Source organism: Gavia stellata, chromosome 26 (assembly GCF_030936135.1).
Source record: "Gavia stellata isolate bGavSte3 chromosome 26, bGavSte3.hap2, whole genome shotgun sequence".
In the NCBI taxonomy this organism is placed as follows: domain Eukaryota; kingdom Metazoa; phylum Chordata; class Aves; order Gaviiformes; family Gaviidae; genus Gavia; species Gavia stellata.
This window is the reverse complement of record NC_082619.1, coordinates 9,503,912-9,529,897: the sequence shown is the minus strand read 5'-3', so window position 1 is coordinate 9,529,897 and position 25,986 is coordinate 9,503,912. Positions and strand designations below refer to the sequence as shown.

The window sequence follows — 25,986 nt, the reverse complement described above, 5'->3', positions numbered from 1 at the left end:
CAGGACGCCTTCCAAAAAAGTCTCCAAAAGCTGCAGGACTTCCTCCAAAAATACTCCAAACGTGGTAGGGCTCCCTCCAAAAATTGCTCCAAACCGTGCAGGACTCCCCCCAAAATTGCTCCAAACCATGTAGGGCTCCCCAGGAAAGACTCTAAATGGTGCAGGACTCCCAAAAAACCCAAATGGTGATGCGCTCCTCCGGGGGGTGCAGGCGGAATGGTGATGCTCTCCTCCAGGGCGGGGCGGCGATGGTCTCCTCTGGCAGGGCGGGGCGGCGATGCTCTCCACTGGGTGGGGGGGCCGGCATGGTGATGCACTCCAGAAATCACGGGTTTTGTAATACTCCAAAAAATAGCAAAACCAGAAAGGGCACCGAAAAACCAAAAAAACCGGTGACCCTTGCAAAACAAGACCAAGGGCACAGAGTTCAAAAAAAGCCCCAGGGTGCAGCACTCCTTCCAAAATAATACCACAAATGGTGCAGGACTCCCAAGAAATTACTCCAAAGGGTGCAGGACTCCCCCAAAAATATTCCAAAAAGTGCAGGACTCCCAAAAAACCCCAAATGGTGATCACAGAATCACAGAATCACAGAATCAGTACAGTTGGAAAAGACCTGTAAGATCATCGAGTCCAACCTGAAAAAAAAAAAACCAAAAAAAAAAACCAAAAAAACCCAGCATAAAAAAAAAAAAAAACAAACAAACAACACCAAAAAACCCACAAAAAAAAACCCACAAAACCCACACCACACAACAACAATAACAAGCCACAACCCACCCAGCACCACACAGCACCATGTCCATCAAGCTACATCCCACAATGCCACATCCACACGCTCCTTGAATACCTCCAGGGAGGGTGACTCTACCACCTCCCTGGGCAGCCTATTCCAGTGTTTCACCACTCTCTCAGTGAAGAACTTTTTCCTAATGTCTAGCCTGAACCTCCCCTGTCGCAACTTGAGGCAATTTCCTCTAGTCCTGTCACTAGTCACTTGGGAGAAGAGACCAACACCCACCTCTCTGCAACCCCCTTTCAGGTAGTTGTAGAGAGCGATAAGGTCTCCCCTCAGCCTCCTCTTCTCCAGGCTAAACAACCCCAGCTCCCTCAGCCGCTCCTCATAAGACTTGTGTTCCAGACCCCTCACCAGCTTCGTCGCCCTTCTCTGGACACGCTCCAGCACCTCAATGTCCTTCTTGTAGTGAGGGGCCCAAAACTGAACACAGTATTCGAGGTGCGGCCTCACCAGAGCCGAGTACAGAGGCATGATCACCTCCCTGCTCCTGCTGGCCACACCATTTCAGATACAAGCCAGGATGCCGTTGGCCTTCTTGGCCACCTGGGCACACTGCTGGCTCATATTCAGCCGGCTGTCGATCAACACCCCCAGGACCTTTTCTGCAGGGGAACGTTCCAGCCACTCATCCCCAAGCCTGTAGCATTGCCTGGGGTTGTTGTGGCCGAAGTGTAGAACCCGGCACTTGGCCTTATTGAACTTCATCCGGTTGGCCTCAGCCCATCGATCCAGCCTGTCCAGATCCCTCTGCAGAGCCTTCCTACCCTCAAGCAGATCAACACTCCCTCCCAACTTGGTGTCGTCTGCAAACTTGCTGAGGGAGCACTCTATCCCCTCATCCAGATCATCAATGAAGACATTAAACAAGACCGGTCCCAAAACTGAGCCCTGGGGGACTCCGCTTGTGACCGGCCGCCAGCTGGATTTCACCCCATTCACCACAACCCTCTGGGCTCGGCCATCCAGCCAGTTTTTTACCCAGCGAAGAGTGTACCTGTCTAAACCACGGGCCGCCAGCTTCTCTAGGAGAATACTGTGGGGAACAGTGTCAAAGGCTTTGCTGAAGTCCAGGTAGACAACATCAACAGCCTTCCCCTCATCCACTAGGCGGGTCACCTGGTCATAGAAGGAGATCAGGTTGGTCAAGCAGGACCTGCCTTTCATGAACCCGTGCTGGCTTGGCCTGATCCCTTGGGTATCCTGCACGTGTCCCATGAGCGCCCTCAAGATGAGCCTCTCCATAACCTTCCCCGGCACCGAGGTCAGGCTGACAGGCCTGTAGTTCCCCGGATCCTCCTTCCGACCCTTCTTGTAGATGGGCGTCACGTTGGCAAGCCTCCAGTCATCCGGGACCTCCCCCGTTGACCAGGACTGTTGATAAATGATGGAGAGCGGCTTGGCAAGCTCCTCCGCCAGCTCCCTCAGCACCCTTGGGTGGATGCCATCAGGCCCCATAGACTTATGAGTGTCCAGGTGGCATAGCAGGTCGTTAACTGCTTCCTCCTGGATCATGGGGAGCCTATTTTGCCCTCCATCCCTGTCATCCAGCTCAGGGGGACGGATACCCTGAGGATACCCGGTGTGGCTGTTAAAGACTGAGGCAAAGAAGGCATTAAGTACCTCAGCCTTTTCCTCATCCTTCGTGACAATGTTCCCCGCCGCATCCAGTAGAGGATGGAGATCCTCCTTGGCCCTCTTTTTGTTGTTAATGTATTTATAGAAGCTTTTTTTGTTGTCCCTCACGACCGTGGCCAGGTTGACCTCTAGCTGGGCTTTCGCCTTCCTAATTCCCTCCCTGCATGACCTAACGAGGTCCTTGTATTCTTCTTCACTTGCCTGCCCCTTTTTCCAGAGGTGGTAAGTTCTCTTTTTTTCCCCAAGCCTCAGCATAAGCTCCTTGTTCAGCCAGGCCGGCCGTCTTCCCCGCTGGCTCTTCTTACGGCACATGGGCACTGTCTGCTCCTGCGCCTTCAAGATTTCCTTCTTGAAGAGGGTCCAGCCTTCCTGGGCCCCTTTGCCCTTCAGGACCATCTCCCAAGGGACCCTCCCGACCAGTGTCCTGAACAGGGCAAAGTCTGCCCTCCGGAAGTCCATGGTAACGGTATTGCTCACCCGCCTCCTTACTTGGCTAAATATTGAAAACTCTATCATATCATGGTCGCTAAGCCCAAGACGGCCTCCGACCTTCACTTCTCCCACCAGACCCTCTCTGTTCGTAAACAGCAGGTCAAGCAGGGCACCTTCCCTTGTAGGCTCGCTTACCAGCTGCGTCAGGAAGTTATCTTCGACACACTCGAGGAACCTCCGGGACTGTTTCCTCTTAGCTGTGTTGTACTTCCAGCAGACATCCGGTAAGTTGAAGTCCCCCACAAGAGCAAGGGCTTGCGACTGTGAGACTTCTGCCAGTCGCTTGAAGAACACTTCATCAGCTTCTACGCCCTGGTCGGGTGGTCTATAACAGACCCCCAGCAGGATATCCGGCTTGTTGGCCTTCCCCCTCATCCTTGCCCATAAGCATTCAACCCCGTCGTGACAATCATCCAGCTCTATACAATCAAAGCACTCCTTGACGTACAGAGCCACCCCACCGCCTCTCCTTCCTTGCCTATCCCTCCTGAAGAGCTTATAGCCCTCCATCGCAGCACTCCAGCCATGCGAGTCGTCCCACCATGTTTCTGTGATGGCGACCACGTCATAGCTGCCCCGCCGCACGATGGCTTCCAGCTCCTCCTGTTTGCCGCCCATGCTGCGTGCATTGGAGTAGATGCACTTGAGCTGGGCTATCGGTCTTGCCCCCGACAACGGCACGTCACCCCAAGGCTCACCTCTGGGTAGCCTGGCTTCATCCCCTTCCCCCTTCGAGTCTAGTTTAAAGCCCTCCTGATGAGGTTTGCAAACTTACGGGCAAGGATTCTTTTCCCCCTTGGGGACAGCTGAACACCGCCTGCACTCAGCAGGCCCGGTGCCACGGAGACCACCCCATGGTCAAAGAATCCAAAATTCCTCTGGTGGCACCAGTCTCTGAGCCACGCGTTGACCATGTTTGCTTTCTTATTCCTTTCAGTGTTCCTCCCCGCCGCTGAAGGGATTGCAGAAAACACCACCTGCGCACCCGATCCGTCAATCAGTCTCCCCAGAGCCTTAAAGTCCTTCTTCATCCCTTTCACGCTTCTTTGCTCTATCTCCTCGCTGCCAACCTGCAAAACTACCAGCGGGTAGTAATCGGTGGGCCGTACCAGACTGGGGAGTTTCCTCATGACCTCCCTCATCCGGGCCCCAGGGAGGCAGCAGACCTCCCTGTGGGTCGGGTCAGGCCGGCATATTGGGCCCTCCGTTCCCCTCAGGAGGGAATCACCTACAACAACCACCCTCCTTTTTGCCTTGGTAGAGGTGGTTGTGATGCGTGGGGCAGGCTGTCTCGCCCTAGGCAGCCCCTAGGACTCCTCCGGGATGCTCTCCTCCGGGAGGTGCAGTTGGCATGGTGATACTCTCCTCTGGGGCATGGCAGGGCGGCGCGGCGATGCTCTCCTCTGGGTGGGGGGGCCGGCGCGGTGATCCTCTCCACGGGATGGGGGGAGCGGCGCGGTGATGCACTCCAGAAATCACTGGTTTTGTAATATTCAAAAAACCAGCAAATCCAGAAAGGGCACCCAAAAAACAAAACAGTGACCCTTGCAAAACAAGACCAAGGGTACAGGGCTCAAAAAAAGCCCCACGGTTCAGGACTCCTTCCAAAAAATACACCAAAGGGTGCAGGGCTCCCTCCAAAAATTACTCCAAACCGTTGAGGACTCCCCAAGAAGAACTCCAAACGGGGGAAGGCTCCCCCAAAACACTCCAAATGGTGCAGGACTCCTTCCAAAAAATACTCCAAACTGTGCAGGACTCCCCCCAAAATACTCCAAACTGTGCAGGACTCCCCCCCAAAATTACTCCAAAGAGTGCAGGGCTCCCCAAGAAAAACTCCAAACGGTGCAGGGCTCCCCCAAAATACTCCAAACGGTGCAGGGCTCTGTCTAAAAATTACTCTAAATGGTGCAGGACTCCCCCAAAATTACTCCAAACCGTGCAGGGCTCCCCAAGAAATACTCCAAAGGGTGCAAGACTCCCAAAAGACCATACTAGTGATGCTCTCCTCTGTGGGGTGCAGGCAGTACGGTGATGCTCTCCTCCGGGGCTGGGAAGCGCGACAATGCTTTCCACGGGATGGGGGGGGCAGCGCGGTGATGCACTCCAGTAATAACGGGTTTTGTTATAGTCGAAAAAATAGCAAAACCAGAAAGGGCACCCAAAAAACAAAACGGTGACTCTTGCAAAATGAGGCCAAGGGTACAGAGCTCCAGAAAAGCCCCAGGGCGCAGGACTCCCTCCAAAAGTTACTCCAAAGGGTGCAGGACTCCCTCCCTGTCTCGTCGGTCCACAGTTTTATGGGACAATCTAATGCAGACATAAAACGGAAATTACAAAAGTTAGAGGGGGCAGATGCCCGCTCATTGGATTCAATGTTAGAAAATGCCTGGAAAGTGTCTAACAACAGAGAAAAGGTGGAAGAGGAAAAGCAGACAAAGGAGAAGTTTAAGGATAACAGGATGCTGGCAGTAGCCGTAGCCCAGGAGACTAGTACATTCAGAGGACAGGGCTATCGAGGCCCAAAGGGGAGGAGGTTTCCCGGTGGAGCATAAAGGGCCGGAATACCGTTGGAGAAAAATCAGTGTGCTTACTATAAGCAGAAAGGACACTGGAAAAGGGAGTGCCCGCAGTTAAGAAGACAAGGTCGTGAGGAGATGCCAAATCAGGCTGTTAACACGATGACAGTAGATTCAGACTGAGGGAGACCGGGGGAAGAATTGGAACCCTCCCCAACAGAACCCCTGGTTAGAGTAAAGTTGGGGGATGAAAAAGTACAATTTTTAGTAGATACGGGGGCCACTTATTCGGTATTGAATACATGCAAGGCTAATTTGAGTAATCAGAGTACATCAGTTATTGGTGCCACGGGGCAGAAAGAAAATCGGCCATTTTTCCAGCCTTTGAAGTTTACAATTGGGAAAAGGGTGTTAACCCATCGATTTCTCTGATTGCCCTGTGCCGCTAATTAGGACGAGACATATGAAGTAAATTGAATGCACAAATTACTTTTGAAAAAGGAAAAACCCAAATCCATATTCCTGACAATAAAGCTTTGGATGCTCAAGTTTTTATGTTACAGAAGGAAGCCAAGTTACAGGAAATACCAGAAGAAGCTGAAAAGGCTGTAACCCCTCCAGTATGGGCTTCAAGGAGCACCAGGACGATCCCGAGCGGCAGAAACGGTAATCACCCAGCTGAAACCGGATGCCAGACCGGTAAGATGGAAACAGTACCCAATTAAATCAGAAGCAAGAAAAGGATTAGAACCATTAATAGAACAATTTGTAAATTTTGGATTATTAACAGAATGTCAATCAGAATACAACACTCCGAGATCTTGCCAATTAAAAAGCCGCACTCAGAAGAGCATAGGTTGGTCCAGGACTTAAGAGCTATAAATCAAATCGTGCAGGACGTTCACCCGATAGTGGCAAACCCGTATACTCTCTTGACCACCCTGAAGGAAACGCACAAACGGTTTACTGTATTGGACTTCAAAGATGCGTTCTTTTGCCTTCCGCTAGCAGCTGAGAGTCAGGAACTGTTGCTTTTGAGTGGGAAAGCCCTAAGACTGGAAGAAAAACTCACTTGTGCTGGACAGTATTAACACAAGGATTTAAGAATAGCCCCATGATCTTTGGACATCAATTAGCCAAAGAATTAGAAGGCTGGCAAAAGTGGCATAAAAATACCACCTTGCCAGAGTACGTAGATGACATAGTGTTAGCAACAAGTGACAAGAAAGATTCCATACAAATGACAATAGACCTCCTCAACTTTTTGGGTTTGGCAGGGTACAAGGTGTCCCCGAAAAAGACACAGATCGTCCAGCAGGAAGTAACAGATTTGGGGTACACAATTTCCCAGGGCCGGCGTAGTCTTGGAACCGAGAGAAAAAGAGGCCATTTGCCAGATTCCCGAACCGAAATCGAAACAAGAGCTCAGAGCATTTCCCGGAATGGCCGGATGGTGTCGCCTGTGGATAATAAATTTTGGACTCACTGTCGAACCCCTATACAAAGCTGTACAAGGGGAGGGAAACCTCCTTGTCTGGACTCAGGAGTGCAGAAATGCATTTATGAAATTGAAACAAGTTTTAAATGAATGCTCCATCCCGAGGCCTTCCGAATTTGGAAAAACCATTTAAATTATTTGTGCATGAAAGATTGCATATTGCCCTAGGGGTACTGGCCCAGAAGCTGGGATCCTGGAAAAGACCCGTCGGTTATTTTTCAAAACTGGGACCTGTTCGGAGATGGTAGCAGCTTTATGTGGAACGGAACACGGAAAACAGGTTACGCAGTGGTAACCATTAAGGAAGTAACTGAGCCAAAAGCTCTACCATCCAACACTTTGGCCCAGAAAGCAGAGCTCGTAGCCTTGCTGAGAGCACTACAACTTTCAAAAGCCCAAACTGTTAATATATGGACAGATTCAAAATTTGCCTTCCGAGTGGTCCACGCTCATGGAGCTTGGGGATCATGCCTGGGGATCTGAAGGATCCCCAATCAAATATGGGCCAACAATCCAACAACTATTGCATACAATTAATCTACCCTGATTAGTGGCAATTATGCATTGCAAGGCACACCAAACTGGAAATATCCCAATGCATAGAGGAAACCGCATGGCAGATAAAGCTGCGAGAGAAGCAGCTGAAGGTCAAATATTGTAGTTTTGCCAGAAAAGGTTCAGAGGTTGGGACCTGAGAATCCGCAGTATACACCAGAAGACAATCCATTGGCTAATCTACTGAAAGCAATTAAAAACCAAGAGGGGTGGCGGGTGACTCCTTCACATCAAGTAATAGTTACACAGGAAATTATGCGTGAATTGGCTAATAAGCAACACCAAGAAACTCACTGGGGAATTCAAACAATGGTGGAAGCATTAAAAACACAAGTGCTAAGTGTACGAATGACTGGAATAATTAAAAACATAGTGAAGAAATGTGAGTTATGCCTGAAGAACAATCCTCACTTACCCCAAAGACCTTTACCAGGGGTGACAAAGAGAGGAAACAGTCCAGGAGACCACTGGCAAATAGACTTTTCCGAATTACCACGGCAAAATGGATACCGAGATCTTTTAATAACGTTAGATACTTCCTCAGGCTGGCCAGAAGCTTTCTCTTGTCGCATCAACAAGGCAAAAGAAGTAGCAACAGTGTTACTTAAGGAAATAATACCACGATTTGGGGTACCCATTGGACTATCTTTGGATAGGGGCCCACTCTTTATAGCAGAAGCTGTTCAAAGTTTAGCTAAAGCATTAGGGGTAAAATGGAATCTCCACACCCCATTGGAGACCTCAATCAAGTGGGAAAGTTGAAAGAATGAACCAAAGCCTAAAAAGACAGAGAAGTAAAATTTTCCAGGAAAATTTGCTCCGATAAAGTGGCTGGATGCTTTACCCTTAGCTTTGCTACAGAGATGTATCCAGCCTAGAACTAAAGAAAAGGTTCGTCCTTTTGAGATCAGATACAGTAAACCTTATCAGGTGACAGAAACTGGAGCCACTCCTGAAACTGTAGGAAAACATTACCTGAAAGAATATGTTATCTCTCTGGGAAAGGTTCTGTCCTCTCTCCACAGGTATGTCTCTGTGAGCGCATCGCTATCCCTGGACGTGCCTGTGCATCAATACCAACCCGGAGACCGGGTGTATCTGAGGACATGGTCAGACAAACCGTTGAAAGAGAAGTGGAAAGGACCTCTCCAGATTTTACTCACCACCTATACTGCTGTCAAGCTTGAAGGAATCACTTCATGGATACATCGCAGCAGGATCAAGCCAGCCACATCACCACAATGGACTGTCAAGCAAGAGAGACCTTTACGTTTAAAATTAACTCGGGAATCATGACGTTCTGGGTTATATCTCTTGCAGCGATGCCAGGAAGTGCAGAGGTCAATACACATGAAGAGGTCAACATAGATTTGGATGAAAACCTAATTCTAACTTTGATACAAGGGTTTGGCAAAATGCATAATCTCACCAGTGTTACAGCATGTGTCCCAGTCCCTCATTCGGCTGCTCAGCCCATCCCATCAGGTATTACACCAATAAATTCATCTTTACGAGAGGAAGATGATAACATCACAGAAGCCTTTAAACAGGCCAATGTTTCCTATTATTGGGACAAAGACAACCAGTGTAGACAAAGAGGTACTGATGTTTTACAGGGTGCTACTTTTTGGAGATCAGGAGATAACAGGACAGTATTTGGGAGGGGCTCAGAGGAACAATGGCCTAGAGGATCACAACCCTTAATGGCCCAGTTTCTGCAAATTGCATTGGCAGCCTCTGGTGGAGAGGCGGCAGGATTACCGAAACTCTGTGTTATTAATAACACAGTTCTTAATGTAACCACCGTTCCAGAATGTACGAACCTTAGGACGAAACTCAAAACCTGGGCTAGACCTTTGGAAGGACATTGGAAATAGATAGGAAATGTGGACTGGTGCTTCAATTGGGGAACAAAGGCTACTTATCATATCAGCGAAACCAATGGGAGGTGCCCCAATGTCCTAAATTATAGTGAGATATCAATCCTAAACTCCACTTTGATGATGATGGAACATGGTAACAAACAAAATTTTTCGACTGACGATTGTAAACAAGACATTCCGTCCCCAGGTTACACGACATGCGTTACATCAGATGGATATTGGACTGCCCGACTACGACTTAGTACAATAACTAGACAAGTACCTTTAGGATTATTGACCCTATGTCCTACATGGAAGAAGAGTCCAATCAAAGCTCAATATTGGGGACGAATTAACAGAGATACTGAGACAGAAAAAGACCCTGATGTTTGGACGGAGCCTTCCGCAGCAGTACAACTTGAGTGGGGATTCCAAAGTTTCCTATTGCCAGGATTGATGGCTTTAGAAAATCACCTATTACTAGAAAATCTGACTTGGCAGGTGGAAGCCTTGTCAAGAGCCACTCAAAAAGGATTCCAGATGATCAACAAACAAATCCAGGCTAATACTAAAATGACTTTACAAAATAGGCTGGCCTTAGACTTGCTATTAGTTAAAGAACAACGGGGGTGTGGCTATCTTAAGTTAGACAAAGAGCACTGCTGTATCTGCATCCCAAATATCACTGATCACCTGCAAGAACAATTAGACAAAATGAGAGAAGTTGCAGAAGACAGCAGAGTGGTCAGGGAGGCAGCAGAAAATAACTGGCTCCACAAAATCCTCCAAGAATTGGGTGGATGGTCTCTAAAAGGACGGTTAGCTGCATTGTTGGAAGGACTAATTTCTGTGGTCGTGATTATTATAGGAATTGGCATAAGTTGTGCTAAGAGAACCATTGAGAAAAATATATGGAAGTAGTAAGAAAACCTAACTACTTCAAAAGGGGGGCTTGATACCAAAGATTTAAACAATTTAACTAAAAGACAAACCCTTTTTGTATAAACCTTATACAGAAACAGAAATTGCCCAATCTAAGCTGTAATCATGTATGAACAATTAACGACCCTAACTACATCGCTGAATTGATATAAGAATAATACCAGAACACAGACTAAACTCATCTCTCAACTAGTGAACAGGTCCTGCATATACTGTGCATAAGTTAATGTGCTGGTTTTGGCTGGGACAGAGTTAATTTTCTTCACGCTAGCTAGTATGGGGCCGTGTTTTGGATTTGCGCTGAAAACAGTGTTGACAGTACAGAGGTGTTTTCATTACTGCCGAGCAGTGCTTGCACAGCATCAAGGCCTTTTCTGCTTCTCACACCGTCCCACCAGCCAGGAGGCTGGGGGTACGCAAGAAGCTGGGAGGGGACAGAGCCGGGACAGCCGACCCCACCTGACCAAGGGGATATTCTATACCATATGATGTCATGCTCAGTATATAAACTAGGGGGAAAGCTGGCCGGGGGGGTGGTGAGCAATTGTTTTCATTTGCATCACTTGCCTCTCTTGTTTGTTGTTGTTGTTGTTATTTTCCTTTTCATTACAATTTTTATTATTATTTTATTTCATTTCACTTATTAAACTGTTCTTATCTCAACCCATGAGCTTTCTCGCTTTTACTTTTCTGATTCTCTCCCCCATCCCACTGGGGCAGGGGGGGAGTGAGCGAGCGAGCGGCTGTGTGGTGCTTAGTTGCCAGCTGGGGTTAAACCACGACAGTTAACCAACTTCTCCGTAGAAGAGAACCATTTCAACAAGAATCTTAAAGACTGTAGTATTGTGTAATCGGGTTAGAATTGAAATATTTTCTATTTTTATGTCTATTTCTTTTCCAGGTTGTAAGAAGATGGGATAGATTTGAGAATGTGTGAAAAGGCCTAATTAGAAGAGTGACAAGTACCCCCACCTTCTGTCTAACTGGTGGAACCTAAGAAAAGAGAGATGGATATATATTATAATTCTCTACGTCTCAATAAGTGTCCAAAAGGGGAAATGTTACAGAACATCTCGAAACACAAGGCCAAAAACAAGTGGGAACGAACGGAACGAACGGAAAGAACATACTTCATAACAAATGCACCTGGTATTTAGACATATTAAAGATAAAAACTGTCTCCACTAACTCTCCACTAACTAGCAATAATGATTAACGCAAGGACGAATTCTAGAAAAATAGAACAGAGTGCCAAAATAGTGCCCTAAAGTTAACCTGCCTCATTAAAATCTCAGTATAATGGTAAAAACCACACCTCCTAGTTAGAAGAGCCCCCAACCCAAATAAGCCCCCTACTCTCTGAGCACATGTAGGGAATTAATAGAGAACTGTATCTTTAAGATGAAATAAGAAAGGTACTAACCAAGAGTTAATTTAGGGGTAGGATCAGTAGGCGTAACTAACTTTGCTAACTGTTTTAAATACCTGTCATGATTTTAACCCAGTGTGCATGCTAGGAGGAGAAATCCCCCATGCACCTGGCGCTACAATAAACCAATGTCGGCTTTCTAAACTATCGTTTGGTTTGGAGAGGTTTCTTCATTATGATTTTCGATAACATAAGGACAGGGCTCTCCTGCCTGTATGTGAAATACAGACTGTCTAGAGAGCAGGGAGATGACTCTGGACTTAGAACATACACTGCTCATCTGCACAACACACCCAGAGAGGCAGGGGACAGTGGGGTGCTCCCGCCTGTACACGGGCAATGCCCTCTCTGTAGCGCACAGGCAGAAGGGTGAGGCAAGGCAAGACTGCCAGGGGTTGGCAGCTATCAGAGCCCTCCTCTTGCAGCTAGGTAGAGGCACCCTCCTGCCAACCTGGCCTGAAGTCTCCAGGGGCTTGCAGCTCACTGGGTGCTCAGGGCCACGATGCTCCAGGGAGGCTGAGGAGGCTCACCAGGCCCTCATCCCCACGACATCCAGGGGGAAGAGCCCAGGGCTCTGGCAGGATTGTCCTCAGGAAGGCTCAAGTAGGAGCAAACACATCCTGCTGCTTAGCACCGTCGGGCTGGGGGCACAGTCAGGGCTTCGGCTCCTATGACCGCAGGACCCTTCCTCGAGGAGCACAAGGAATAAGGACTGCCAGCCCAGGGACAGGGCTTCCTCGACTGAGCGCACAAGAGAGTCTCTGCGAGCAGGCTGGCTAACCCAGTGAGGAAGGCCTGCAACCACATACACCACCACAGACTTCTTCGACCCTGCAGGCACGGTGTCGGGGGCAGCGAGGAGGCGTCCAGGGGACAGCAGCACAGAGCAACATCGTCTCACACCCCATGCGTGAAAGCAGAATGAGGGGGCACCCGTCTCCACTCCCCGCTGGACTCCCTGTCCACAGACACAGAAAAACTGATCAAGGATGCAAAGGTCAAGGGCACGCTGGGCTGCAGCCACCATCCGGTTGTAGAATTTAAAAACCCGAGAGAAGTGAGCAAACCAGCAGAACCTCAACACTGGACTTCAGCGGAGCAGACTGCCGCTTCCTCAAGAGCTTCTAGGCAGGAGCCTACAGGAGACTGGCCTGGAGGGCAAAGGGGCCCAAGGCAACTGGTTGAACTTCAAGGACAACAGCCCCCACCTCCCCAGGCACCAGAAGGGTCCGTGCCAAAACACAGGGTCCGTCACAAGTAGCAGAAGGCCAGCACTGATGGACAGGAAACTCCTGAGCCGCCTCAAATGCCAGAAAGGAAGAACACACAAGGCGCAGGCAGAGACGGGATACTCAGGAGGAACAGAGAGACATTGTGCAAGCATGCAGGGATGGACTGGGGAAAGCCACAGCTTAGCTGGAGGCAAACTAGGAAGAGATGAAGCCCTTCCTGTTGTCCTTCTGGAAGGCTCCTGGAAGCAGAAGGAAGCCTAAGGAAAATGCAAGCCACTGCTCAACAGGAAGGGAACTTACTGGCAAAGGACAAGGGAAAAGCTAGAGAAGATGCTCCACAGGGCAGGGGTGTGTGGGCGGGGGGCTGGGTGTGTGTTTTGGGCAGGTGTTTGCCCCACTTCTCACTCCTACTCCTCTCCCTCACTGGAGGAAACAAAGCCAGACTCTTCTTGAGGGGCACACTGGCAGGACAATGGGCAATGGACAAGGTGCAGATTCTGACTCAAGACAAGGAAAGTTGCTCACCACAAGGCTGCCCAAGCACTGGAACAAGTTGCCAGGGATGATGCTGAATCTCCCTCCTTAGAAATACCCCAAACATAACCGGACACAGCCCGGAGCAACATGATCCGACTGCACCTGCTCTGAGCAGGAAATCAGACCAGATGGCAGCAGGAGGACCCCCCGACCTACCCCATTCTGCGAAGCCCCAGAGATTTCTCATGTCACTCCAATATTCTCCCAATTCATCACCAGCAACCCCTCTTGTTAAGAGCTCTACAAAAGCGTCTGCGGAGCACTACACTTGCTCCCAGGACATCAGGGGAGTTGCTGGAGACAGCAACCCTTACCTTCCATCACTTCCAGACAACTGAAGCGCAGCAAGCCTAGGGCACACTAAAGCCATTGCGGACAGGTAACAGAAACGAAGGCAGAGGTTAACGGCTAGGTCTTCCCATCTGAGGCCAGATGGGGGTAAGTAAAACAGTTCTAGAAAGCACAGGGCTGGCAGGCACATGAGAAGACACAGGACCGCTCCTCCTGGGGAAAGCTGGCCGTGTTCAGCTCAAGTTCCTCCCCGCACCTTTCTCTCCCCCCAGGGAGGAAGAAGGAACCAATTCAGCTAAACTCGCTTTCACCCTCTTGTGGAGGGCACCCAGGAACTCAATCAACTGGTCAGACTCTTGGGCAGTATCTGATACAGAGACATCCCCCTTCACGCTAAATAGAAAAGTCTTTAGGTGTATTTCACAGAAATCTACACACAGATACCAGTATTTACAGACTTAGAATCTATCAGTCCTTTTACAGAAATAGCATTCCTAAACACATTCCCATTTAAATATACCTGCGGGCAGGACCACGCTTCAAGCACAGACAACCACATACAGCAAAGGGAAAGCATGTTCACCCACGACAGCTATCGCAGGACGACTCAGGTGCCATATTGCTTTGCGAGAGTCCACAACAACTACAGACCTCGCTCCTGGCCGCCCCACAGGGAACAAGTGTTCCTCACTTGCTTTCCCCAAATGCAAGAGGCTACCACCAGCACCAGATATGACACTGTCTTTACCAAGCAGAAAGGGGAATCCCAACACCCTACCAAGTCAATTCACCTTGGGAAGGCAGAGAGGAAGGAACCAAGGAGATGGCCCTTCAAGAATGCAATAAGCCTCGCACAGAATAGGCTGATCTAAGGACAGAGATTAGTTTCTAGGAAACACGTCAAGCGGAAGGTATTTTGGCCCTTTCCCACTTTCTAGCAAGAAGTAATGCCTTTCAAAGCAAAGGCTGTTCCAGAATAATCTGAGGTGCTGCTGCTGCTGCTACATGTCCCCATTTCCTGTGGCTGGGTGCAAGCAGACCTGTCAGACAGACAGACCGGAGCTGTCAGGTACCGGTACTTGGAGGACGTGCATATAGGAAAAGCTAGGAGAAGGGAGAACGGGCCACACATGGCTTTCAGTCGGGTCAAAGCATCCCGCATTGTCACTGAGCGCAAGTGTGAACACGAGCTACCGCTACACTAGCTTGTAAAATCTGGACTAGGTGTCAGCTAAACGAGGCATTCCTTTCTACCAAGTTTTGCTTCCGTTCAACTTTCCACCTCCATAATACTCTTGCTTTGCAACTCGAGTTTCTTACCATCAAGCTTGAAAGACATCTAAGAACGGGTCCCCGCTCTGTATCGCAGAGAAGCCGATGTGGTGGCCAGTGTGCTCTAGTCTCCTCACCTTAGTTTCAAGCTCATCAGAAGATGCTGTAGAAACAAGCAGCATTACTACACTGCGATACAGAAAAAAAATAAAGCAGAGCGACTCATTCCTGCACTGCCAAACACCAGAATGCAACAAATTCTGCAAACAGGTACTTAGCAGGGAAAGCAACGCACTTTAAACTAGACCCTACGAGACTTTAGCAAGCATGAGGGCAGCGGGGCCTCTCGGAAAGCGAGTCCCCCGCTGCTCACGGGGGGAGGAGGGATGGAAGGGCAACAGGCACCATGAGCAAAGACACGTGTGTGACACTGCTCTGAAAAGATGATTCCACACCACCTTTTCAGTTAGGCTCCACAAAGCTGGGCAGCGCTACAATTAAGCCTGCTCGGGCAGCTCCTGCTTGGCTCGGGGGTGATGTCCATGGCCATTTCCCAAGCCAGGCCCCTTCCCCCCATGTCCAGCACAGCACGACTGGAGCACAAAGCCCTTGGCTGGTTGCTGCCCCCCCAACACCCCAGCTGTAGCTCAGCGCATGGGCCAGGCTTCGTTTATTCCACACAAACAGTTCTGTGGGAAGGAAAGGTTTTGGATGTGCTTGCATCTTACCCTGCCCCTCGTGGCCATACTAACGCCATAACCGACTCCCTTAGTTTCCCAGTGCCAAAGGGGGGCGGGGGGCCATAACGATCTCGGGTGAGGTGGAAACGGGCAGCACCCGAGGTCCCCAGCCTCCGACTCCAGCGCTCAGCCCCTGAACCCCCGGGACCCCCGGCCTCAAACACCCAGCGTGACACCCCCCTTCCGCAGCCCGGAGCACACCCGGCGCCCGCTGCAGCGCCGGTCCTCACGGCAGGGCCGGGCACCGGCTCCGCACCTCCAGGCGGGCTGCCCGCCGCCCGCTCCCCGCAGGAAGGCGCCTCTCTCCCCTCGCCAGCACCGCGGGACGAGGTCTCCGCTCCCCCGCCCGCCCTCCCCGCACACCCCCCCTCACCTCCTCCTCCTCCTCCTCCTCCTCTGGGCAGCGCCGCTCCGGCCCCGCCGGCAGCTCCACGCGCAGCGCCCCGCGGCGGCGGCCGTTGCCTTCAGCACCCCCCCTCGCCTCGCGCCGGCCGTTACCGCCCGAAGCTTCCCGAAGCCGCGCGTGCTCCCGCCGCGTCCTGGCACCCGTTGCTAGGCGACAGGGCAGGCGGTGGCGCCCCTGCTTTCCACCCAGCCTCGCTCTCCCGCAGCACAGCGCCACCCCATGGGCCAGCGGCCCAACACCTCTGGGCGCGGCCAATGGCAAGCGCCCTGGCACCCGTTGCTAGGCGACAGGGCCGGCAGCCCCAGCCGGGCCCTGGGCCTCCTGCCCGTCCCGGCCCTTCGCAGCCCCGGGCTTCCACCTCAGCATCAGCAACGTTCCTGTCCACTCCCGGGAGCAAAACCATCAAGGTATCAACGGGGAATACCCTTGGTGAAACTCCGTGGTTGAGCGTGCGGAAATCTCTTCTTCCCTTGCTGTCCAGACGCAGCTTTGGTTCCGCGCAGGCAAAATATGCGTTGCGGCATCCACGACGGCACTGTCCCGTGGGTGCCCTATTTAAGAGACCTGTTAATACCCAGTTACCGTGTGAGAGGAAAGAACACATACCCAGAAGCTGTCTGCTCATCTCTAAAACACCCCTGGAAAGCTCCCACATTCGGGTATTTCCCCGTTTTTCATCTTTCACAGCACAGACGTGCCCTTTGGCACTGCTGAGCTTAGAACAGCCCCCAGGGAAGCCCGGGAGCAAACCCTGGCTCTCCGAGGGGTTGCTGCAAAGAGCGGGGCCCTTCCTCAGGGCCGAATTTAACGGGGTGACTTTATGGCAGGTTGGCCAGGAGTTACCACAGGCACGGCTTGGCAGGGAAGGGTGGCCAGAAGGGCTTCTGCCAAACTGGGAAAGGATGTACAACAAAGTGGAAATCATGGGTATTCTCCTCTTTTGAGGGTGCAAGCACAACCTGTGCTGAATCTTGCTCAGATCGAGGCTACTGTACCTGGAAGAGCTGGGTGGGGCTGGTTCCCCACCTTCCAGCCTCCTGAGAGAGAGACACAGGTCTGGCTCCATAGCTGAGGGGTTTAGGGCATCGGCATCCCAGCAGGAAGACACAAAATGCACCACCCACCTCTCTCCCCTCCTCCTGACTGCTGGAGGTACCTTATGAGGACAGCAGGGAGGCCGGGCACTCAACTGTGAGGTCATCCGACATATGAATCACAGAATCACAGAATCACTAAGGTTGGAAGAGACCTGTAAGATCATCAAGTCCAACCATCAACCAACACCACCATGCCCACTAAAACATGTCCCACAATGCCACGTCCAAACGTTCCTTGAACACCTGTGACTCACTCTGATGTCAGGCATTTATTTCTTGCCTGACCACCACAAAGGGAGAGGGACCCCAGTTTGAGAACTGTGGCCCTCACTAAACACAGATGAGAACGGGCACAACAAAAGCTGCAGGAATCGTGAAAACATGCTCGTGCTGAACGCAGTCAGGCTCATTTCCGAAAAGGAAAGTGTGTCTGTGGTCCAAGAACGTGCACCAGCCCCACTGGCCCCGCACGGTTCAACCGTGTCCCCAGAGCAACACAGTTTGTCATGGCAGGATGGCGAAGAATTGATCATAAGAGAGAGGAGGAGCAAAGAAAAACTAAAAGAAACTGAAAAGTCATTAATTTAATTTCAAGATGAAATCATGTTATTTTAACTAGTGAGTTAAATTGCCATTCCCACCCAGAAAAATACTTGAAAAAAGAAATTATCCAGTAGTTCACGTGTATTCAGGCAACCACAACAAAAAAGGACAACAAAGAGGGGGCTGTGTGAAAGGAGCAACAAATCACTTTCCTTCTCTGACAGCGTAACAGCTTGTCAAGGGCAGGTACCTGGAGGTGGGCTCCAGAAAGCCTCCACACCCTTGCACCTCATGATCCTATATGCAGGCTAATGGAGGCTAGTCTTGACCCAAGTACGGACAGCTGATGGAAAACTGCTCCCAGAATCATGCCTGGGCTGGGGTCACCTGATATTTCTCCGCTGACACAGTGTCCGTTTCTGAGGATCACCATTCAAGAAAGGTGCACGCCCATCAGAGGCACCTGGAGAAGGAGGATCAGGGTTTTGGGAAACATGGTTTCTGAAGAAGGATTAATCATAGGCTGAATGCACTTCTTGTTTAAGGTCGGGAAGAGAAGGCAGAAGAGAGCTGCATAAGGGCTTTAAATATCTAAAAGGATGCTGCACAGGAACAGGGAAATTACTTCTCCCCGTGCACTGTGTTGAGGACAAGGAGGAATGGGCTTGAAATGAAGCAAAGGAAATGCAGTTGAGCTGTTATGGAAGGAGAATTCAGAGGCAGTTTGAAAGAGATCTGTGGAATCATGAGCGAAGAGAAGGAGAGAAGAAGGAATTACAGTTTGCGCCTCAGAATGCAAGGAACAGAGAACTTTAAATGAAATTCACAGTTGGCAGATTGGAAAGAAACAGAGGGGCATGGTTCTTCACACCTCATGCAGTTGAGCTGTGGAATGGAGGGCAGGTGCTGTAGGTGCCAAAAGCAGGTAAATTTGCTTTTGTGATTATGTATCTGACTGGGAGCCCCGCCCCCCCGTGACAAAAAGGTCTTTCTACTTTCAAAGGAAAGGCTAGTAGCTCCTGAGAGCAGCTTAAAGAGCCATTCACAGGATACCCCCACAGGATACAGAGTGTTTTGCTTGGGGAAGGTTACAGTCACAGAAATCATCAGACCCTGTAAAAAACACCTCTGTGCAATGGGCTTGGGTCCTTTAGTCATGCTGACTGAACCACGGCTAGGTAGTATACAATGTCAACTAGATGTATCTTCAGAAAGTTCATACAGTTTCATACTCTAAAGACTAATTGGTACAATAGTTAGGGAATGAGATTTTCCTAACAGTCCCTCCTTTTCTTTTGACCATCAGGGTCTCACTACACTACTCATTGAGTCGTAAGTCGAATTCATAAGGTAATACAACACTGTACACACACATACAGACTTATAAAGCAAAACAAGAGAGTGAACACAGCAGCCCAAAACCACAGTCCTCTACCTAAGTCTGGGAGCCAAGAGGTTAGCCACTCAAACAGATTTAGGGGAGATCCCTGCCTTACTTCATGTAATATTTTTAAATGAGTCTTTCTCTTGTTTCTATCAGTTTCATTTTTCTCATCTTGATTTACATAAAAAGCCCAGCAGCTGTTATTCAATAATGCACATACTCTGTCCTATGCTGCTAAAAGGTGATCGAGGGCTAATTGAGTCTATATTAGCATTTGTGATAATAATTTGATATCTCCCTGTAGGGCTGTAATACTATCTGTGCTTTCATTAAAGGCTTTTTCTAATTCTCTTGACACATTTGCCATAGCCCTTTTTAGTTCTGCAACCCCTAACCGTGGGATAAAAGCTGTTACAGACAGGTGGAACTTGGTGCCACGTTCTGTCAGAGGGCTGTAGCACTTTTTCCCGTAGATACCAGTAGCGAGGAGCTACAGAGGCAGAAGGGATGCTGGTTGTAACCTGTGTGGGTGGTGTTAATGCACTTAGAATACACTTTTCAGCTCAGATGGAGGGTAAATCCTCGAATGCCCTTTCTCCACCTATCTAATGTTGCCCTGGTAGTTGTGCAAATAGGGTAGTAGAATCTTCAAATAAATCTGAATCATGTAAATTATTTCCTGTAAAAGGGTTAGCATGTGCCAGATTTAGTTGATTCGGTAAACCTGTGAGGTTTGGACCCAGAGTAGATGACTCTGAGCCTATAGGCCCGTAGTGGCAACCAGTTTTAACATTATCGTTAGTTTGATTATGGCTTCCTGCAGAATACCGAGTTACTCTATCTGCAAATATCCACATTGTCTCGGAGTCTGCAGGGCCTGATAAACTCCATCCAGGAAGAAATCTGCATTGTGATGGCTTATTAGAACAGGTTTTCTGTAAGGGCTTCTGGAGCATCTCCTTCCACGCTCAGTGGATGTGGTCTATAGGAAGAATCTGTGGAGGAATACCAATTGCCTTTAGGCATAGGAACAGATCTATGGAACAGATCTAGCAACAAACCCTTCTTGGCAGAAGGGCGGTATGCTTCCTTTCTTCAGTGAAAATTCCTAACGTAGATGCCCGCCCTTGTACCACTGAGAATTCAGTGGGACAGATACCCAGGAGAGTTGATTTCTGGTAGAGGATGGGCTTTTAGTGCATATCCAACAGTGGGGCTTATTTGTTTCTGCTGCTGTAGTTTGGACTGTGGCTATGGCCAAGTTCTGGAATGAATAAGTATAATCCATATTCCACCACAGGCTTATAAGCAAGGCTACCATATTAAAACCTAGGCTTCCAACTCACTGTTAACAGGAAAAACAAACAGACACAAATAGCAAAAATAAGTACCCCTTGGATGTAAAATCGAAAGGGTTTCCTGACTCTGGAAGCCCAAAAGGCATTTAAAGATCTAAACCAAGCAGTCGTGGAAGCTCCCTCGTTAGCCCTGCCAGACTACACCAAGCCTGTTCTATTGTATTTACAGGAGCAGAAAGGAATAGCCGGTTGCCCTAGAAACATCTGCAAGCCGTAGCGTATTACTCAGCAGAACTAGCCCTCGTAATTCAAGGCTCCATTTCATGCGCGAGGGCTGTTGCAGCAGCAGCTGTGATGATTGAGAAAGCAAGAAATACTGTCCTGCGGCTCCTCCTAACGCTCATGGTTCCTTCCTTGCTTTTTAGTCCTCCTCTCCAGCGTTGAAGCAACTGTGGTTGTGCCACACTTGGGAAGTACATTGGTTTATGGCACTAAACATAAATGGTCATTGGCTTCTTTGACTGAGCTCTCCATAAATGCCTCAAGATCCACTCAAACACCCTGAGACGTCCCCTCCCTTCGCTGGCCCTGCGGCGCGGGAGCTGAGTGACCGAAGGCAAAGCCCGCTGCATCTCCCCCAGGCTGTCTTGGCCTGGCTGGCTGCTGAGAGGAGGGGACAGCGGGTGGTGACAGCCTGGGAGATGACAGGAGGGACGTTGGGCGGTGATGGGCCCAGGGCTGTTGGGAGAGCCACCACAGGCCCCGGGGCTGATGGGAGGTGACGCAGGGTGGTGAAGGCCCAGGCGGTGACAGGAGGGACACCACAGTCTCAGGGGGTGGCAGGACAGCGGGTGGTGACAGCCTGGGGGGTGACAGGAGGGACAGTGGGCGGTGACAGGCCTGGGGGGTGACAGGACACCGGGCGGTGACAGGCTGGGGGACAGCAGGGACACCAGCGGCCCAGGGCGGTGACAGGCCCAGTGCTGACGTCTGGTGACACCGACCAGTAACGGCTCTCCCCTATGGGGTGCTTGGCGTTAGGATGAAGAGGGTGGGGCCGCCACGCCCACGTGACGCGGTCCTTTTGTCATAGTGTGCTGGGTTACGTGGGGCAGGGGATGGGTGTGGTGTGCCTTTGCAGTGATGCGCTGGCAGCGGCCCGTGTGGTTGTCGGCCGGGAAACCCTTCAGCGGAACGCTGAGGCAGGGGCCCCGAGTCGCCATGGCGAGCGGTCGGGCCTGGGAGCGCTGTATGCAGGAGAGAGAGCAGAGGCCGAGCCAGGGCCGCGGGGACCTCTCCCAGTTGTCTGCCTGCCCGACCCCGCTGCGAGGAGGAGCTTGATCTCAGCCTGCACTGCTTGCCCTGACCCCCTCAGTGGGTTTTTTCCCCGAGCCGCTGTGGGTCCTAACCCAGCGCAGAGGCCACGATGCTGTCTGCCGCGGTAGACGCCTTCGTGGAGCCGGCACCGCCTGGCCCTGACCACGTTGTGCATCCATTACAAGTTCTCCCCCAGGCTGAACTATGACGCGGTCACCTTCGACGGCCTCCACATCTCCCTGTGTGACCTCAAGTGCCAGATCATGGGCTGCGAGAGGCTGAAGGCGGCCAACTGCCACCTGCAGATCACCAACGCCCAGGCTACAGAAGGTGCGTGGGGGTGGCGGGCATGGGGCCTCAGGCACCGCCTGGCTGGCGGCATCGCAGACTGCCCTGCGCTGGCTGCGTCTGCAGGAGCTGCGCTCTGCTCTTTGTGGCTCGTCCCCACGCAGCGTGAGTCAGCCTGGGGCCCATCCCGCCGGCGTGTGGGGGGCAAGGGGCTCCCGGGATTAAGCGGTGTGGGAAGCCATAATGCGATTTGGCCACGATCGGTAGCTGTGACTTGTGCTGGGGGCCTCACAGAGCTGTTCTTTCGTAGCTGTTGTTCTGACAACTACCTTCAGATCCGTGTTTTAGACACAGAGCTATGCGTAGAAGAATACATCGTTGATGTGCAACAGGTAGTGCTTACAAACGTTTTGGTTTCCTGGAATTCTTCTAGGTAAAATGATAAGGAAATGTGGGAGGATGCCTTGTAATAACAAACTTGCCAGATTTCTTTGAAATCTGGCAGAGAAAAGCTGAAAGTGATAGAATAGATGGCTAATTTGAAGAAGAAAGGTGGTTTGAGTGACTTAATTTTGTCTTCAGCTTGTTTTACCCCACTGCACTGGAAAAGTGGTTTTGTGGCTGTTGCAGAAAGTGCTCACTATCCCCATTTTGGGGCCATCTTGCATGTGAGTGTTCTCTGTATCTAAATTATCCTTTGGAATTTCATGTTAATGTAACTGCTTTTCTACACCAAAGACATTGCCATTCAGATGCTATTGAGCATCATTTTCTCATTGATTTCTAACCTTGTTTTTCTTTTCCTGGCACCACGTGTTAACCACCTCAGGGCAGTACTGAAGTTTTATGGCAGAACATTTGTGGTGAATATACATAAGAAATGTTCTTAGAGAAGTCATCAATTCTTCAGTATGAGGCAGCAGTCAAAGTAGCTGTTGTTTAAGTTGTCTGCCTCCATTCATTCGTTGAAATACTTCTTCCCCTTGACTCTTTCAAGCCTACTGTTTTCTTGTAGAATAGGTAGCAAGTTTCAGACCCTTGTGTCTCTTCTGCTCCAGACTTTCATAGAACACCCAAATCTTCCTGTGCTCTTGCAAGCTTTCTGAGTTAATTGAATCCTTATTTTTAATCACAGGTCAGATTGACAAAAGCCCAGTAGCCACGTACTGGCCATCACTGACACTAAAACAAGTGTTGTGCTGCTAGGGAATAGGAATCCACAATGTTGTTACCTCCAGCTTTGTTGAACATTTCTATTGGAGCTCTGCTTGGACACGTGTGAAAAGTAGCCTTGTTGAGCATGATGTCACTGCTCGCTTTGCAGATGTTGAGTCATGCGTTGAGGCAGAGTGATACTGCTTTGCAGGTCCTGGTAGTTGCCAGGGGATGTTGCTGCCTGCAGGGAACAGGTTCCTGGTGGGAGATGCCCGTTTAGTCTGAGAGCTGTTAGACTAAGCTGGCATCTGTTAAATTCAAACTGAGCAAACAAAAATTTCCAGGGACTTCAGGAACAGCGCTCCAGCTTTAGTCCTTTCCTATTAAAAAAAAAAAAAAGTTAGCTTTTTAGCCTATGTTTTTTCACTTCACCTTTAATAAAAGCTAAAGAGGGGAAATGCCACTTTAGTTTGAGCCAGTTTTGCCCTGCTTGTGAAATCAAGCTCAACCCCCCCCCCAAACTTCTGTGATCCAAATTCTAGCCCTGCCAGTTTTGTTTCCATTTAAATGTAAAGCACTGAGCAGCTGAGAAGTGTGGTTGTTGATGGATTAAGCTCCAAGAAATAAATAGGCAGCGGTGGCAGGCTCTCTTCTGTGTTCTGTCAGCCTGGAGCACTGGCAGCAGAGGTGCATCGTTTTGCTACCAGCAAAACCTATGTTCCGTAAGTATCCATAATGTACTGTATTCTTTGTTAGGGGTTTCAGTGTGTTAACTTTTTTGTGGCTATTAGTTTACAGAGGCATTCAGATTGTCTCTTTCTTGTTAAAGCTGCTGTTAATTTTTGTTGTCATGGGGTAGATTTTAACGTATCTGTCCCAAAGTAGACTGACATTTTTCAGCCTGCGGGGACATGGAGTTCCATCTCCAACAATGGTAACTTGTAAAATGAATCTGTTTGGTTTGTTCTTGGGGTTGATTGTTCTGAGAGCCAAGTTGCAGATCCTGTTTCCTCTCGGTGGAGAGATTCCTTATTATATGTGTTTGCTTTTATTGCTTTTATAGTAAAGACAGATTCGCATTGTAGTGTAAACTTATAATTTGTTCCCATCTCAGAAGAGTCCAAGTCTGAGTGTTTGCCTATTTCTTGCATTTGGGGAAGGGGGGGTGGGATACGGCAGGTATTCATACGCCCCAAATATGGGTGTTTTGCGTACCAGCTATAAAGACCAAGGGCTACCAGCTGGCGAACCATGCAAACAAGAAGTTCCATTCATAAGTGATTCCTGTTAGTTTCCTAAAGACAACGTTGGTTTCAGGCAAGAGAAAAAGAACAATATGCTAAAGTGGATTGCCTTTTGTGTGAGTACGATGAAGGAACAGTTAATCCTTTCCAAACTTGAAACTCAGTAAGCAGTGCAGCACCTTACCAAATGTTAGGAGTTGTCTTTCTATGTCTGTTTTCACCCTAAGCTGATTATCTGTACTCCAGGTTTTAATTCTGTGTTCCTAAGGTTTACAGAGGACAGAGAATCGGGTGTATGGATTAAAATTACAGCTATTCAAATGCAATCCTGACTACAGGATTATGGCTGTCATTTACATATTCCTACAGCCCCATTACTGTAGCAGCTCCATTAGCGTTGTTTGAATGGCCATGTTTTCCAGCCACCTTAAAGATATGCCTCTTCACCACAATCAGTAGGTATTACTAGCTTGTGGTTTTGCCGTGCCTTTCTGATGTTGGTTCTCAAGAAATAAAGTAGACTGATGAGTTACAGTGTGTCTCGAACAAACAGTACAGCAGCATCCTGGTGCCCATGAAGCATCTGCAAGCAAAACCCCATGAATTTATGTGGCTCTGCATGTAAACTTTGGGCATATGACTGCAGTAGTTGCTGCAGTGCTTTCAGGCACTCCCTAGGAATTCTGGATGCCACAGCATGGTTCTTATAAACATGGCTTTGTTTGGGAGATTAATTGAAATATGTATGCTTAGTACTGTCTTGTCAGTGCATCCTCCGTTTCTGGTTGGATGGCACCCTCTCCTGCTGTTGTAATGCTGCCCTAAAAGGAGAGGCTAGGTGCTGCTAGGATCAAAGATCAAAGAAATAGCTGGATGTGGGGATAAGGAAGGAATGGCACTGCTGTTCTAACGTTGAAAATTAACCAGGCAGATTAGCTTTCTATTCCTTCAGCTGAAAACATTGCAGAAACAACTGGTAGAGTGGTTAACATTTGGGGATGATGAATGTGGGCTGTAATGGTGGAGAGGCCTTCAAAATGTGTTACTTGCCTTGGAGTATGTTCTTCAAGGTCAATGGATGAAGAAACCATTGTGTGGCAATCTAAAGTGTTTCCTCGTACTTCCTCATCTTCAGGAGGTACGTGGCTGTAGCTGCGAGCCTGGTGGTGTTCTAGCAGTGGCAGGAAGCGTGAGCCTTTCTATTTGTACATCAGGTCCATAGGAGCCTTTGAATTGCCTCTGCTCATGGGATGCTTTGGATGATGTATGAATGGTTTGTTAACTGTATCAATGGTTGCATGTCCGATTCGTGATGAGCAGCATGCAAATAGAGATCAATGAGTATGTGGAAGCTCAGCAAGGTTTCAAATGTAATAGAAATTTCCTAAGATATTGTAGCATTTTCAAGATTATCTTAAAGCACATTCTGGCAATTAAGACCTTTTGTGTTT

At 49.5% G+C, this 25,986-nt stretch overlaps 1 protein-coding gene across 1 annotated transcript in view; it reads left to right on the top strand.

Moving 5' to 3' along the window:
• Positions 1-24,568, top strand: part of LOC132319256 (protein VAC14 homolog) — a gene marked incomplete at its 5' end in the record, with an annotated part of 87,830 nt that extends 63,262 nt beyond the window's left edge. The window contains 2 exons of the mRNA XM_059829579.1: positions 22,045-22,178; positions 24,510-24,568. Coding sequence (XP_059685562.1) covers positions 22,045-22,178; positions 24,510-24,568 — 193 coding nt within the window. The remainder of the gene's footprint in view (positions 1-22,044; positions 22,179-24,509) is intronic.
• Positions 24,569-25,986: the final 1,418 nt, after the last annotated feature.